Source organism: Lithobates pipiens, unplaced genomic scaffold (genome assembly GCF_037356315.1).
Source record: "Lithobates pipiens isolate NorthernLeopardFrog02 unplaced genomic scaffold, aLitPip1_a1.2 Scaffold_23, whole genome shotgun sequence".
Lineage (NCBI taxonomy): Eukaryota > Metazoa > Chordata > Amphibia > Anura > Ranidae > Lithobates > Lithobates pipiens.
Window position 1 is genome coordinate 156,062,755 of NW_027507785.1, and position 17,306 is coordinate 156,080,060.

The 17,306-nt window shown below is 41.3% G+C and overlaps 1 protein-coding gene across 3 annotated transcripts in view; it reads right to left on the bottom strand.

Annotated features, from left to right (window-relative positions):
- Positions 1-17,306, bottom strand: part of ATF7IP (activating transcription factor 7 interacting protein) — a 181,062-nt gene that overhangs the window by 95,786 nt on the left and 67,970 nt on the right. For 2 of the 3 annotated variants that reach the window (XM_077452504.1, XM_077452505.1), the window contains exons 3-4: positions 16,882-16,974; positions 4,719-4,864 (exon numbers count right to left, since the gene is read on the bottom strand). In XM_077452504.1, the coding sequence (XP_077308630.1) occupies positions 4,719-4,864; positions 16,882-16,974 (239 nt within the window). The remainder of the gene's footprint in view (positions 1-4,718; positions 4,865-16,881; positions 16,975-17,306) is intronic. The other variant, XM_077452506.1, reaches the window with a different exon arrangement.

Here is a 17,306-nt window from a genome sequence, read left to right on the forward strand (position 1 = left end):
TGTACTAATGGATGCCAATCAGTGCCAAATAATGCATGCCAATCAGTGATGCCCATTGTGGGCACTGATTGGCATCCATTATGGGCACTGATTGGCATCCATTGTGCTGACCATTGGCATCCCTGGTGGTCTAGGGAGGATTACCTTTTCCCTGGTGGTCTGGTGGCGTCCCTGGGGGTCCAGTGTGGGCATCCTTGGGGGGGCTGTGCTGATAATCGATCAGCACAGACCCCCCCCCCCGTCAGAGGAGCAGCCGATCGGCTCTCCTCTACTCGCGTCTGACAGACGCGAGTGAGGAAAAGCCGATCACCGGCTCTTCCCATTTACACTGTGATCAGCCGTGATTGGACACGGCTGATCACGTGGTAAAGAGTCTCCGTCGGAGACTCTTTACCGAGATCGTAGTTGCCGGGTGTCAGACTGACACCCTGCAACGATCGCCGCGATGCGTGCCCCCGGGGGCGTGCAGCGGCTCATAATCCTGAGGACGTCATATGACGTCCGGTCAGGATTATCAAACCACTTTGCCGCCGTCTTTTTGTAATAGGGCGGGCAGCAAGTGGTTAAAAGATCACTGCATTTACTTTTAATTGCATTGGATTATGGCTGACCTAATCTGTTAATTCCCATTACAAGGAGGCAGGGCAGTTGGCAGGTTATATTATATGGCTAGGAAGGAAGGTATTTTTCAGTGCATCTCACCAAAAACAAAAAGGGCACTGAATTTCTCTCAGTGCCATCAACTGTTGCTAAAGGCAAAACTTTTTTGTCTCGATAGATTGGAGAGGGTATAGAACACCTGTCCTTTTTGCTAGAGCAGTTGATCCAGAGCTTCGTAAATGAGCAGGAGCTCTGCTGACTTCCATCATCCAATCACAAGCAATCAAAAATACTGTTTAAATTTTCTTTACAGGTGATTGGGTATTCTTTGCAAAATTAAGCTTTACCTTATTTACCAAGCTCTGGAGCATCTGCAGCCTATTTGCCTTTAGTAAATCAACCCCTATTTGTGCCGTTTAAAGAGGAAGTAAACCCTGAGGAGTTTACGTCCTCTTTCATTCCCTGCAAAGGTAAAGCATAATGGACTACTATGCATCGCATAGTAGTCCATTATGTGTCACTTACCTGACAAGGAGCCAGTGATGTCACCGCTGTCCCCTGTAGTCCGGCGCATCCATCTTCTCGGTGGGTCTCGCCGCTCCGTCATTCGGCGAAGCCGTCACTTCCGCGCATGCGCGGTAGACAGCGGTGCTTGTCTTTCGGTAAATATCTCCTAAACTGTGTAGGTTTAGGAGATATTTCTTGGACCTACAGGTAAGCCTTAATCTAGGCTTACCTGTAGGTCAAAGTGTGTTGTAAGGGTTTACAACCACTTTAACATTTTCATTGAAAATCCTGGGTTTTGGTTTATCCCCAAGTAATAGAGAGGACACCAGTTCTGGTGACCCCAGTGATACACTGGAATTTCCCTCACTTCCTGCAGCAAGTGAAAGAAAATTGCCACCAAGAGGGACACAGATGGCCAAAAAAAAAAAAAAAAAAAAGAGGAAAAAAACGGAAGGATGGGTGTTATACTCTCCATCTCCTGGTGGCAGATATGGTACCATCCTTTCAGACCTTAGTGCACAAAGTTTTGCACGCAATATGGCCTCTCTTCTAGCAAACGGTTAAGATATCATTCATGACGCCGATTTACTTCCAAACCTAAGATTACGGATTATGTGTGGGCAAATGCAACAGCCCTTTGTATTGAGCATACAGTCTACTGCCAATAAAGACATGCGAAATGGGCCATTCATCTTTAAGGGTGAACTTTACCATTACTCTTGGTTCTAAATCCCATTATCAATAGGAAATGAAACCTAGGCTGGACCCACAAATTAGTATCTCAGAACCAAAAGTTATCCTTGAATTGGCAGAATCAGCATTAAAAGCAAAAAATGGTAGCATTGTATGCTTTTACTTTAACTATAAAAAAGGTGAATACATCTTTTTGCAATCAAGGCTACTAGGAGAGACCATAGCCTTAAAGCAGTTGTAAAGTCAGGTTTTTTTTTTATCTTAATGCATTCCATGTGATGCAAAAAGGGGGTTCTGCAATGTAAGGGGGGCCGCTTTGGTGTAAATGGAAGGACTGATGACATTGATGTAACAGGGGAAACTGCAATGTGAGGGGGAGGGGCCGTAATGTGAAGCAACAGTCATAGCACAAACATGAGACTCTACCCACCATGAATTTTAGTTCAATACCCCTGATCTAGACTGTCTGAAAAGGACTTTTGAAGTAGACACTTCTAAGATAAAAGATGCCATTTGATCCCTCAAAAACACTCAAGGGTTTTTGAACTTTTATCTAAAACTGGAGGTCTAGGAGCTCATTATAGCTCTGATCATACTTCACCAAATACAATTTACTAAATACAGGTATTCTCAAAGCAACAGCTATAAACCTCTGTAGGCTCCAGACACATTGCAATCCTTAAAAAATGCCAAAGCACAAGATATGCAGAAAGCGTTTGGAGTTACATATGCCAAGTTCTTGTAAGTAGGAGGCTTATTCCTCTTCTTGAAGAGAATCAAGACAGTATACAGCATAAAGCCCTGCAAGTCTGTATAAAATAGGTGGTAATTGCCACCTCTAACATATATATAGGGATCAGATAAGGATACTTCCATTATTTTTATCCTCAAAAATGCAATCCATTGCAGAAGCCCCTGAATTGTTCCCCAATTTGGGATTTAGAGTTGGGTCACCTAGATGAACATCTTGCTGATCACCCCAATTTTAATTTTCAAGATTTGGGTCCATCTTCACTAGGAGTATTACAAATATTAAATACTTACTCCACTTTCTCAAGACTAGATAAATTGGTTTAAGTCTAAAGTGTTACAAACAGGCCCTGTTGCAACTACGTGAATAGATCCTTACCCTAGGCCACAGCCATTCTATACTAGGATATTCCAATCTCCTCATTAGTAGATTACTGCAACTTAAATCAAGCTAAAAGGTTGGAGACTATTCTCGCTGTTAGGTAAAGGGGAACTCCAGAGAGCGGTCTCAAGGCCTGTGGTGCAAAAAGATACCTTTTGCAGGTTTATCCTATGTCCAGATTGCTGCCTCCTTATTCATGCTAGATAGATAGTACAGCTTTTGCTGAACATCAAATCTTACTCAAGGTTTTGAGAGCTGCAGCTCAAGCTAGTGTTTATGCACCTTAGTCCTTGTCCATTCACAGAGCACTTTGTATTTTGTGAACAGTTCACAAACTAAAGCAGAAATCTGGAGGTGGCATAAATCTCAGTAGGTCAAATAAAAGCATTTCCAGTAACCTGGAAAGCACAAGTGTAGCATCCAGTGCAGCTGCGAGAATCCTGTCAAAATCTATGATCGTATGAAAAACAGTGGTTGAAGGCTGCACCAAGCAGTACTTGGATGCTTAGGGCTGCATGCGTTCAGGAACATTACCCAAACACAGGAATTTCCCTAAAAACGCATAAGGCTCTAAATGTGACCACAGCTCGGTATAGCATACAGCCACATATTTAAAACAGTTTTGGCTGCACGTGTATGTGCACATAGCCTAAAGGAGATAAAAACGTATAGCTGGTGCTTTTACTAGAAGAAAAATAAAATAAAAAAAAAGCACTGCTAACCTGACTTGCTTTCAGTAAGTTTACAAGTCTGGGTGATTGACAGCCTGAGCTCTGTTCCTGTGTGAGGAGTGGGTCTCTTCCCTCCAATCAGCTCAGAGCTCTCCTCACTGAGCTCTGCAAAGTAACTTCAGCTTTCCATCCCCTTTTTTCTGACAGCTGACAAGCTTTAAAAAAAAAATTCTTTTTTAGATTGATTTAGAGAAGAAAAAAGACTGGCGATACACAGGTACAACTTATTTAGAATTTGTTTCATATCTGTGCATCACCTGAGAATAGCCACTTCACTGGGTATATGTAAGGGTTTACAATTAATTTAATCTGAAAGACATCTTTGCCATTCGAATAAAAACACTAAGCCCTTGTACACACGGTCGGAGATTCCGACAACCAAATCCGATGGATTTTGTCCAACACTGTTGCATACACACGGTCGGACGAAGTTGTCGGAAAATCCGATCATTCAGAACGTGATGACGTTATTTCATTACGCCAGGACTACGTTCAGGCTAGTAGCCAATAGCTTTGATGTAGGCATTTGATCTGAGCATGCGTGGTACTTTGTCCGATCGGAATTCTCTACACATGATCGGAGTATGTCCGATCGGAGCATTTTGTCGGAATATATTTCCGGCAAGTTGGAAAATTTGGTCCGACGGATATTCCGTCGGAATCTCCGATCGTGTGTACAAAGGCTAAGACCCCCCTTAACACAGGCACCCTCTTCTCCACAGAACAATCTTCTGCTGAGTCGGATCAGAACAGAAACTAGGTCACAGATGTGACACCTGTGTAGTTTACGATTTTCACAAGATTAATAAAAACAAGAAACCCACGCAATCTATAGGTTGCAGATGTAGGCGATGTGCATCCACCTACATACTTATTGCATTCAGTCTGACAAACATAAACAGACCCAGATATGGAAGGATATATCTGGAAGCACATCCAGCCACCCATAGGGATATTGATATGTTAAATCACAGGCCAAAAATTGAATACTGGAACGCTCACGCATAAGGGCTTAAAGCACTAGGATAACTAGGTTTACAATCCAAACTTCATACCTTTTGCAACTTCTGGTTGAGATCATCACCTGCAGTTATTTTAACTTTAAGCTCCGCTTCATATTCTTCACCTTCAAAACGCCTACGCTTGGAGCTTTGACCATCCAAGTCTTCAGACTTTGACCGCTTTCGTTGGGGTGCGTCACCTAGCCACAAATTTTAACCATTAATATGTACAGTTCTGCTTGTATTTATAAGAAAAAAAAAAAAAAAAAAAAAAAAAAAAAAAAAAACACACAGCACCATTATATCTAAAACAAAATCTACTTTAAGATAAAACAACCATCCATGAATTTTATTATATTTTACATGATACAGCATCTGGAAAACAAAAATAAAACACCACACATCTAAAACTATCACCTTATCGGGTACCAACTAAATTTCAAACCATGTAGACAGGGAGGTTGTACAAATCTGATCTACCGTTCAGACTTCTGTAAAAACACCCTGTCGGATTTTCCCCACTCGATCAAAGCTGCTGGCTATACCTTCCAAAGCTGATCAGTGTATTCTTACAGTGGGGCAGTCTCCAGGCTGTCAAAATACAACAGCCCAGCAGGGAGGATTCCCCCCATCCATTTACTGTGTCGATGGGGGAAAGTGTCAGTTTTTATTTAATCCACTGGTTTAACCGGGGTGGGGTTAGGAAAAAAAAAAAAAAAAAAAAAAAAAAAATAAAGGCTCGATTCGCCCCCCCCCCAAAAAAACCCAGGGCCTCCCTCTGAGTCCTCGCTATTAGATTCTGACAGCTAAGGGCGTGGGGAGCATTCCTGGCCAGAAGAAGACAATGGTTACTGCTAGTGGACTAAAACAAACCACCCAGATGACTAAAATGGAATTTAAGTCATAAAACTAAAATACGACTAAAACTAAAATGTCAATAGTCAAAACACTGACTAAAACTAAATGAAAAATTTACAACAAAATTAACACTACTCTGCTGACCATTTATAAAGTGGCAACACGACTCCACCCAGATCCTATAATAGCACATTCAAGTTTAAACATGTATTGCACTATTCCACTACCGCATAAGGATAAGCAAGGTGCTGAAAGAAATAATAATAGAAAAAGAGGTGCATAGCGTCCTGTATGGGGTGTTCGCCTACCTCTCCCAACCACTTAAACCAAGCAAGGCCCTAATCTGACAATCGCAACACAGACTCCCTAGAGGGAGATGCATCACATGCCTCTAATCACCCCCTCTCCCGATCCATGACCTGCGCCCACCTGGTTTTCCTAGGCATACTACCCGTATAGGACAGATGTACAGACCTATACCAAAAGGGCCTTTGCCTAATACATTTGCCTCTTCAACTGCTCAGAGAGGCACAACTGAACTTACGGACAGTGGAATGCTTCCAAACCCCCCCAGGAACAAACACATATCCCACATGCGTATAGACTGGGGGTAGACAGTATACAATATACCACAAAAGAACCATGCAGGGTAAAAAGGAAAAAGGATCCTTTCATCAGTTTTTATTTAATCCTGTTTTTACATTTTTTCAATTGTTCTTCCTAATTGGATAACTTTGTTCTAAAAAGTTACGAAATGTTAAATTCATGAGTTACAGGTTATTACTGTCAATAGGGCTCTGTATGCACGTGCACCACCGCACTGTCATGCACTGATCATTCCGCCACTCATGCTCACAGGCACTCTTGCTCTGCATGCAGGAAACAGCCACCCAGATCTTCAAGTCCTTCCCATCAATCACACGACTGAGGTTCCCCATCCTTTTCCACTCCCCTACATATACATTACTCAGCCTCCCCTACAAAATATTTAATACCTCCTCTGTCAGCTGGGCACGTCCCACCTAGTCAGTTTATTTCATTCCACTAACTATAGCTCGTCTCCCACACAGTGGTAACAGGCACTGACTTAAATCATGCAACCTTCCCTCTAAACTATACATCACTGACCCGATCTCGCAACACCTTCTCACAGGCGCATAAGTTGTTCGGACGAGTGAACAGGCCTCACTAGTTGCCGGACTTGCTCTTCTGTTACTAAGCCTCCATTATCGCTACTCTACATACATCTTACCCATTCAACATACTTTTCCGATCTAATTCTACGCAACACCCTCCCACTCCTGTCTCCCAATCCACCCTGCCCCTTTATCCGTAGCCCAGCCCAGAACCCAATTTGTCCAGAATCTTTATCCGCCTCCTCCTCCAGAAACATGGCAAGTACAATGAATACCCATATGGGATTTAAACCATGAGCACCAGTTTGCAACCCACAATGGCAAGTCCGACTGCCAAATAAAATGCAAAACCAAGATGGTTTCCCTAAAACGCACGTGGTCTTAACAACCCTGAAAAATGCCCTCAAATACACTTCATGCGTAAAAATAAAGCGGACATCACTTCAAAAGCAGATTCCACCCATAAATGCTCCAACATCTACTTCCTGAATGCCATAAATGCAACAAGGCCACCAAATCTAAAAGGGGTCTCTATCCTTTTTGCGAGACACTGCCTGCTTTACATCAGACTCCTACTTAGATGAATACTGTCAAATTTGTTAAGGGCTCCTTGTTCGGTCAACATCTCACCCTTGCAAATATATATGCCCCAAACGTTAAACAAATAGCCTTTTTTTTAGGTCTACTTTATTCGCAACATTCCAGAAAGGCTCCTTGATCCTAGGTGGAGACTTTAATGTCCCACTTAACCCTCTCCTCGACACATCCTCTGGCACTTCCAAAGCACTATGTGCAAATAAAAAGCTCCTCCAGGAACTGACACTACACGACTCCTGGGGCATGCTACATCCTAATGACCACACCTTCTACTCAGCCCTGCATGGCTACTATTCTAGACTATTATGTGTTCCTGTCACAAAGGGACTTTTCAATACTCAGCCACCATAGAGCCCATGTACATATTAGGCCACCATCCCATATCCATGGCCATAGAGTTCGCAGACGCCCCTTCGAGATCCTTAATATGGCGTCTGGAGCCATCTTTACTCACAGACCACGTGATAGCACATACCATCAACAAACGACTCGTACAATATTTCCAAGAGACTAACTCTCCGAACATATCTCCAATGACGAAATGGGAGGCATACAATGTACCATATGAGAGCCAATTGCACTCTCTGCCAAACGAAGACTGAAAAAACAGGCACACAATATAGCCCTATCAGAGTTGGAAGCCACAACTCTAGAACAGCCGCTCTATGCCGAGGCGTTACATTTGATACTGAAAAGCACCTGAAACCAGGAAAAAGCCCTGGCCCGGACGGGTTGAGGACAGGGTATTATAAAGCATTCACAGATACGCTCAAGCCACACTTTAGAGCACTTAACTCCCTCAAAAAAAAAAAAAGTCGCCAACTTAAAAATATCCTCGTCATTGACTCCCATCTGTAACAACCTGGAACTTTTCACCAGGTAATGAAATGATTTTCCTTACTGAACTATGCTCCACACTGCTATGAGAGCGTAAAACTTTCAAAGACACCCTTCTACCCATCTAAAATTGACAGACACTCAGACAATACTTTTCATTCTGGACATATGTGCAACTCCGAAACTTCCTTACTAACCCCCAATCACGCTCAGATTTTTCGATACAATGCACAGTTCAAATGCTCTGCACCAACACAGAACCTCAACGCTATCGGATCTCAGCCATATACTTCATCCCCTTTTCAGAACACAACCTAAAATCTAATATAGCAAGCGCTAAATGGGAGAAAGATTTCTAAATTAACCTTTCCGAAAATGATTGGGGAAAAAAATTTTTTAATTATATATAATATACACACACTTATAGCCACAAAAGATCAATGTTTTGGCACGGGAAAATGTCTTTAAACTATCCTCTAGATCAGGCATGTCCAAAGTCAGGCCCGCAGGTCAATCACGGCCCGTGTTCTGGTTTTGAACAGCCCTCATCTGGTTATTTGGACATGTATATCTTGTGGCCCCCAACGATCTGCCAGTTCCACAAAAGATGTATATGCCTTGGAGGGGACAGGGAGGAGACAGGACAAGAGCTGTACAGCATTTCCTGTTTACAGGCAGCCTCTGTGATAGGAAGTCCTGTCTCCGGCACTGCCATTGGACAACTGTTCTGTCCATCAGAGGCGGGACTTTCTTAAAGAGGCCGCCGTGTAAAACAGGAGATTCTCCTGTAGATAATCTTTGGCGCTCATGAGTGCATTCCCGGCAATGGTGGGTCTGCAGGTGGGCACTGACTCAATTTACTTCACAGTTCTTGATTTAATTTTTTTTTCCCTGCAGCTTCCCTTTTAAGTTGAAAGTGCGCATTATACGCCAATAAATGGGAGTATACCCAAATACGCCCAAGCTCATTTCTTTACTCACACAGCCACAAAGGCAAGAGAATTATTTTTGGGCAGTGTATTAGTGCTCAAACAAACACACTTAGACTGAATTTTATTGGTTCAAAAGAATGTCAGGCAAAATAGTGGGCCCTCCGGCATGTTCCCTTTATCCAATCTGGCCCTCTTTGAAAAAAAGTTTGGACACCCCTGCTCTAGATGGTACAAGACCCCCCTCAAACTACACAAAATTCCCGATACCCACCAATTGTTGGAGATGTTCTGCCAAAAGGAGGTTCACTTCTTCACATATGGTGGGAAAAGATTTACCGCCGCATGGTCCAAATCGCCACATTGCAAAAAGAATTCTCCCCAGCCCAAAAAAAAAAAAAAAAAAAAAAAAAAAAACAACTCTCGCTACCCCTACACCTCTTGAACGCCACAAAAACGTGTATACCAGTACACTGGAAATCACCCAATCCCCTACCACTGCAGAGTGGATTAGACGTGTAAACAGCAGTGGACATGGAGGAGCTGGTCCACCAAGCTAAAGACCTAATACCGGAAAATGCGGGCTTGCTGGCAACACTTGCCAATGAGTGCAGAATACTCCCAACTACTGGCTTGGTTTTATCTGAAGACGTGGAGGAGAAGCTGTAATTATTCTGTATAGTACAGACCACCCCCCGCGCCCCCCAGGTATTATACATCTCCCAGCAGAAACTCTAGGTCATTTATTCCCCCCCCCCCCCCCCAAACAAAATATCCCCTCCAGAAAAGAAAACCCCCCCCCCACCCAAGCCTTTCTCCTGACAGACCCTCTACACCATCCCCCCTAAGAGTCTTAGTCATGGACCCAACCTGTCGGTCTCGCTATGGTTTCTCATTCTCTGACGACCACAATCCAACAGACCAGTAGCCTACTTAGAAAGAGCAGACCACAGACCCTAGTGAACCCCATGCAACGACTTCCAGACAAGATTAAAGGTCCATCACTAGACAACCCATAAGATACTCACTCATAAGAGCAAAACTAAAAAACGCCAATACTTCTGGGTGGCCCTGCCCGTAACCCACATGAATAGAAGCACTCCTTGGGTCCCAACACTTCAACTCCTCTCTATTGAGAGATCTGAATAGCACAATGGAAACTATTACAAGATGTAGATATACAGAGCCTGTGAAAAGTTTATAACCCAACGGTATATGTAAAGATCCTAACACCCATAATGTGCATTTGCTCTAGTTACTCCTCAATCCAGTTGATCGTTCAAACCCTTCTCAGCAGTTGATTTTCTTGTGTCAGAATTTGTACAGTTTCTTCTGTATAGCTAACGCGTGCAGTTCACAACACTTGATAAACTTTTTTTTTAAATGTTTGATATAGTTTTGCAAACACATTTTTTTTTCATTCACTGATGTGCTCTGATGAGACTGCACTGATGGGGAGGCACCAATTCAGCTGTATTGATGATCAGGATGGTGATAATCCATGTTCTGATTATCATTGTAGATGTCCCTTACATATAAGCCAGTTATCGGCTCTCCTCACACTGTCACTGTGTTCACATTGTGATCACCTGTCATTGCATGTGGCTGATCACATGGTAAAGGGCTGCTGTGATTGACACATTACCCTAAACTGTGATCAGCTGTGTCCTAGGGATGCAGAAATCACAGAGCATGCAGGGGGCGGGATCACGGGAGGACATCTATGAAATTCCTGTGTCTTGAGCACACTTTCTCCATGTTAACCTAAAGTGTATTTAGCCCTCCTAGTTCTGCTCTTGGTTGGTTTATGTTGATTAGTGCAGGCTGAGGAGATGGAATAAGTGGGTTTAAGCAGTTAAGCAAAAAAAAAAAAAAAAAAAAACTTGTCACTGTACAATGTAACTTTGGAATATTGTGAAGATTATGGACTTGTTCCAACTATGTGTTTGTGTCTTACCATGCAGACTAGTGTGAACCTAGACTAATGCTGGCCATACACTATTCGAAAAGTTGGTCAAATTTCGGTCATTTAGACATCACTGTTTTCAGCCAGTTAATGAGCACAAAAATCGAGCAGAACATGGGAAAATGTGCATGTGCTGAAATGATACAGTATGCGTTTATTGCCATGACACATTAACAAACCGTACAAGTTTTTTATTCAAATGTTTTAAATTGCCTTTTTAGTGCTTTTAACCACATTCCGACCGGGCCATTGCCGAAAGACGGCTACAGCGTGGTCGGCATATTCTGGGTGGACGTCTGTGGGATGTCCTCACAGAATCTTGCTTCAGCACGTCCCCTGGGGCACGCACCTGGGAACATCCGTGACTGCCAGGTCCTCCGGCATCATGGTAAACGGCAGCTGATAGCGGCTGCTTATCACGTGATCGCTCCGTCAAATGATGGAATGATCACTTAAACCCCCCCCCCTACACACACCATGACAGTTTCCTTTCTCATCTCTGTACCGATCGGTACAGTGTGAGGGGAGAGGGGGAGATATGGCAGCAGCGCTGTGTGCTGGATGTGGCCAACACTCTGCCCTGCCAACACTACTCTAATTTTCAGTCTTTGATTTATAGCACAAAAAATAAACCCAGCGGTTATTAAAAACTGCCAAAAAAAAGAAAAAGCTCCATTTGTGTGAAAAAAGGACAAACATTTCATATGGGTACAGTGTTGCATGAGTGAGTAGTTGTCAAAGTGTGAGAGCACCCAAAGCTGAAAATTGGTCTGGTTAGGAAGAGGGTTTAAGTGCCCAGTGGTCAAGTGGTTAAGATCTTGCATGTACTCTACTGTAGTTAACTAAAGTGCCTATAAAGTCAAAGCCACATGTTCATTTTTCAAGTCTTGGCTTTCAGTCAAGTGATGGGGAGATGAGTGGATTCTATAAATTAAGAGAAACACAATCTCTGTCTACAAGCCCAAGTGATCATACATCTTCTGCTTTTAAAGACTTTAGGAGGCACTTGACAAAAATGGATGCATATTAATAGTGAAGCTTCTCAGGGTCAAGATGTCAGAGTGATCCTATAGATAGTTTAAGATTTTAGGGTGTCCCTCGTTTGAAGCATTCAAACTGCAGAACACACAAAGTTCTCCACCCCTCTGGTCCCCCATCCAAGCCACAAGATCTCTGTAGAGTACACGACTACTCATTTTGCACAAGGCTATAAATAGGAGGCGATTGATTGAGTTTGATGGTGTGGAGTTGCAATTATTCCCACTTATCCTGGATTACCCTCCAAGAAACACGTCAACGAAGGATCACCGTTAGAAACGTACTCTTCGCTGCTTCTGTATCACATGCATTTTCCTGTGGTTTCAGTTGCTCTTCAACAACTGCTGCTTCTGTTGTAGGTGGTTTACTAGAATCTACTAAAATTATAAAAAAAAAAAAAAAAAAAAAAAAAAAAAAGGGGGGGGGGGGGGGGGGTTGATTGAGACAGGTTGAAGACATAACAGAATTTTGTAAAAAAAAAAAAAAAACTTGATATTCCGATACGAAGGATTTAAATTGGGGGTGGGGCAGGGGGGGTGGCTAGGGGGGACGGGTAAGGGGGGTGGGGATGGGGATAAGCAAGTACAGTCGGAGGGGAGTAAAGACTACTCTGGCCAAGTCCCCTGGGGCCGTTTCTCCTCTGTCCCTCTCTACCTCCCCCCTTCTACGGGAGGGGGGAGAAGGTGGGAGGATAAGATCCTCCTGGCATGTCAGGTAATCATCTTGCAAGTATTAGGCGAGATGGATGGCGACGCGGCCAAACAGAAATCCACCCTAGGATCTAGGGACAAATCGAACAAGCAGGTTCCTGATAAGAAATCCCAGACCATAGAGTTAAAATTACATCAAATGAGGGGGCAGGGAAATGCTGTTGGCCCGAATCCATGAAATGAAAGAGTATATAGATTTGTTGGATGGTAGAACTTAAGATAGTAACATACAACGTGAGGAATGATTTCTCCCAAAAAAAGGTATAATATCTTGAAAGAGTTGGAGGCATATTCGGCGGATTTTTTTTTTTTTTTTTTTTTTTTTACAGGAGACACATTTACCCCTGGACATTAATACCCGGTTGAATACAAGAAGTTTTCCAATCTGGTATTACGCAGATTCCCCGAGAAGGGGATCTAGGGGGGTAGCTATTGGAATAGCAAACAACGTTAGATGGTCTTTAGAAGGGATGAAGGTAGACCCAGAGGGGAGGTTTCTACTTTTAAAAGGGAACATACTAAAAAAGAAATACACATTAGTTAATATTTACTGTTCCAACAAGGCCCCAAAAAAATACCTGAATGGGATTTTGAATATTATAGAGAGCTATAAAGAAGGCCAAGTGATATTAGCGGGAGACCTAAATTTCACTATGAATCCTGAATTAGATAGCACGTCAAATGCTCTCCCCCCAAGAAATTAAACAGAATATTAAAAAGAAAATTACATACACAACAGCTTGTAGATGTATGAAGAATATGTAATCTGGGTGTAAAGGACTACTCTACGGTACACGACATGTATGCGAGATTGGACCATATACTACTAGATCATGAAATATTGGAAAATGTAATAAAAAACAGATAGGAAACATCACTATCGGACCACGCCCCGGTGATAGTCAAAATTAGACAGTGCGAAATGGAGTATAGAAAAAGGGATTTGGAGACTCAATGAGGCTCTGATTGAGAACGAGGAAATTGAGAACAGCATAAAAACAGATAGAACAATATTTCAAAATAAACGATACAACAGAAGTCTCTAAAGCAACCCTATGGGAAGCACACAAAGCCCCAATTTGAGACAAAATTAATCTCCATAGGCGCTGGAAAAAAAAAAAAAAAAGCGAAATGAGATTTAATAACCTAAAAAAAACTGCAGGAGTTAGAACAAAACACAAGAGACAACTAGATAAAAATACATATAAGGAATTTATCCAAAAGCGTGCACAATTAAATGACATGATGGAACAGGAGAGAAGAAGTGTTCAAAAATGTAGCTAAAGAAAGATACCAGTGGGGGAACAAGACTGGGAAAACATCTGGCAAGATTAGCGCGGGAAAAAAAAAAAAAGCTTCAAATTATATAGAAAAGATTAAAGATGAACATGGAGAACTGAAATTTAAAACATCTGAGATAGCACAGGCTTTTAAAACATACTACAGAGCCCTATATACAATTAGAAGCACCAAGACAGAAGAACAGAAGGAGAATAGTAAAGTTAAAATCCTAGATTACCTAAGGGAAATAGACCTACCTAGAATAATGGAAGAAATGGCCAAAAGCCTGGACGAGCTTATCAGCCCAGAAGAAATACACAAAGCAATAAAGGAAACACCGAATGGGAAAAGCCCAGGCCCAGATGGCTTTACAATTAGGCATTATAAGAAATTCCAGCAGCAATTGGTTCCAGAATTATGTAAATATTGGAATAACCTGGGAGAGGAAGAGGGTATGAGGAAAGAATCGCTAAAGATGAACCCATTTGTTCTAATTACCGGCCTATAGCGTTGTTGAACATGGACACAACTATATGCGAAGGTATTAGCAACAAGAGTAAGAAAATTTGATGCCGGAACTAATTAACGGGGATCAGGTAGGATTCATCCCAGGGAGGGAGGAGACAATAGCCTGAGAACTTTGCTACTCATAGGTAAAGATAAGGAAAATAAGCCCCCAATGGTATTAGTATCGATCGATGCCGAGAAGGCATTCGATAGAGTAGATTGGCGTTCTATAACAGAAACTCTTCGGAAAATAGGTTTGGGTCAAAGATGCTGAAATGGATAAACAATTTATACACACAACCAACAGCCAGAATAGGAGTAAATGGGAGTATGTCATCCGCTTTTGAAATGCTAAAATGGGACAAGACAGGGATGTCCACTTCGTCCCTTCTGTACGTAATCGCTTTGGAGCCATGATTGGCAAAGATCCGTGAGAACGTGACTATAGGGGGGGGGGTTAAGATGGGGGAGAAAATCATAAAGTGGCGGCATATGCGGGCGACATACTCTATACATAAACCCACGTCTGTCCCTACCCAGTTTAATAAAAGAAATAAAGGAATACGGTGCGCTCTCAAATTTTAAAATAAATCCTATAAAAACAGTCATATTGAACATAGGCCTAGATAATAAAGAAGAAAAGATATTACAGCAGGAATTTCCCTTTACATGGGAAAATAAATAATAACATACTTCGGTATAAAAATAACAAAAACGGTCCAGGAATTATATCAGGCTAATTATATTCCACTAGTAAATGAAATCAACACAGTATTAAGGAAAATAAAAAAGGGATCAATCTCATGGACGGGTAGAATCAATATGTTGAAAATGGTGGTTTTACCAAAAAGCACCTACAAACTTCAAATGCTTCCGATTAATATCCCAAATAGTTTCTTTAAAGTAATAAAAACACTTTTTTAAATTTATATGGCAAAAATAAAAAGTCTAGGATAAATTATAATATATTAACTAGTAAAAAGAAAAAAAAAAAAAAAAAAAAAGCGGGGGATGGCACTGCCAGACACTTAAAGATATTATCTTGCAATTACTTTGGCGAGATTGGTGGAGTGGGCCAACGTCGGCACAACGAAGAGGTGGGTTAAAAATGGAAGAATCACTTATAGGCACACAATTACAAAAAATATTTGGATCCCGCCAAAATTTAGAATAGGTAGTAATAAGGCTCACAAAATCACTTTAACGACACTTAAATTATGGGATGCACTACACCGGAGAAATAAATGGGTATATAATTCCCCATTAATTCCATTAGAGGGCACAGATTTTTTTATCCCAGGAAGGGGCACACAATTAGGTAAACAAATGAAAAATGCACAATTAAAAGATATCACTTGTGGAGGGGATTTAATGTCAAAACCAGAAATAATAAAGAAGCATAGTTGGCAAAACCTAAAACAATGGGAATACCTACAGATTCAGAATTTGTTAATTCTCGTCCCTTATAGGTTTTGGATTGAATACTTTAACACCAATAGAAAAACTTTGTAATTCCAAGGTAAAAGTAAAGCACTGTATGTCAAGAGTATACAAAATTCTTTCAGAAATAGAGGTATGAGAATGCATTCCAGCTATAGCAAAATGGGAACAGGATATGAGTATAAAAAGTAGACGAGACACAGATGATGGGGGCAGTGCATAGACATTTATCGGACACAACGTCTGTGGAAGTTACGTAACTATAAGTGTATGATGAGATGGCATATGACACCGGATAGAATACATAGAATAGACCCCTCTAGATCCATACAGTGTTGGAGAGAATGCAAACTACCCGGAACATATCACATATGGTGGGAATGTCCAGAGATAAAGAATTATTGGCATAAAATATTAGATTACATAGAAATAACAGGGGAAAAAAAAATACCATATTGTCCCAGGGAATGTCTGTTTTATGGGGTAGAGGAAGAAAGTGGAAACCAAAATATAAAACAAAAAATAGACCAAAAAAAATAATTGATACCTTTTTACTCAATGCAGCAAAAGCTTTGATACCCAAAAACTGGTTACAAGTCAAAAAACACCCAATTAGAGACTGGATGCAGAGAATTTGAATTATTAACAATATGGAATATTTAATTAAAATGGAAAATAATCAAATGAACAGATACTGGGCAACATGGGAAAAGTGGAGATCATTCAAAAAGACTGAAAACTACATCCAGGCATTAGCGGAATAGAGGATGGTGGGAGATGAGATGGAAAATAGAATGTAATTAAGTTGAATATCTATGGATATAAGACAGTCTTTTCTCTGTTTGTATTTCATGCTATTTTTGTCTATTTTTAAAAATTAATACATTTTTTTTTTCTCTTATTTAAAAAGAAACTTACTCTTCGCTGCTTCTGTATCACATGCATTTTCCTGTGGTTTCGGTTGCTCTTCAACAACTGCTGCTTCTGTTGTAGGTGGTTTACTAGAATCTACTAAAAAAAAAAAAAAAAAAAAAAAAAAAAAAAGAAGGGGGGGGGGGGACCAGAGTTAAGTTCATGGTAACATTACTTCCCAATTTCAAAAAGATAAAGCAATATTGCTATATACACTTCATACCACTTGCATACCAGCTCATTCATCTATTTAGAAGTATGAACAAACAAGTAAATTACTTGCTTAGAGTAATTCTTGCATCATTTTCATTTATTCATGCTGCATTTACTATTTATCATTAGCATGAACCTAAAATAATTGCAACTAGAACAGGGCTCGACAAAACCCGGGCGCCAGGTCTCATTTGCGTCTAGAATTAGCGACCTGGCGC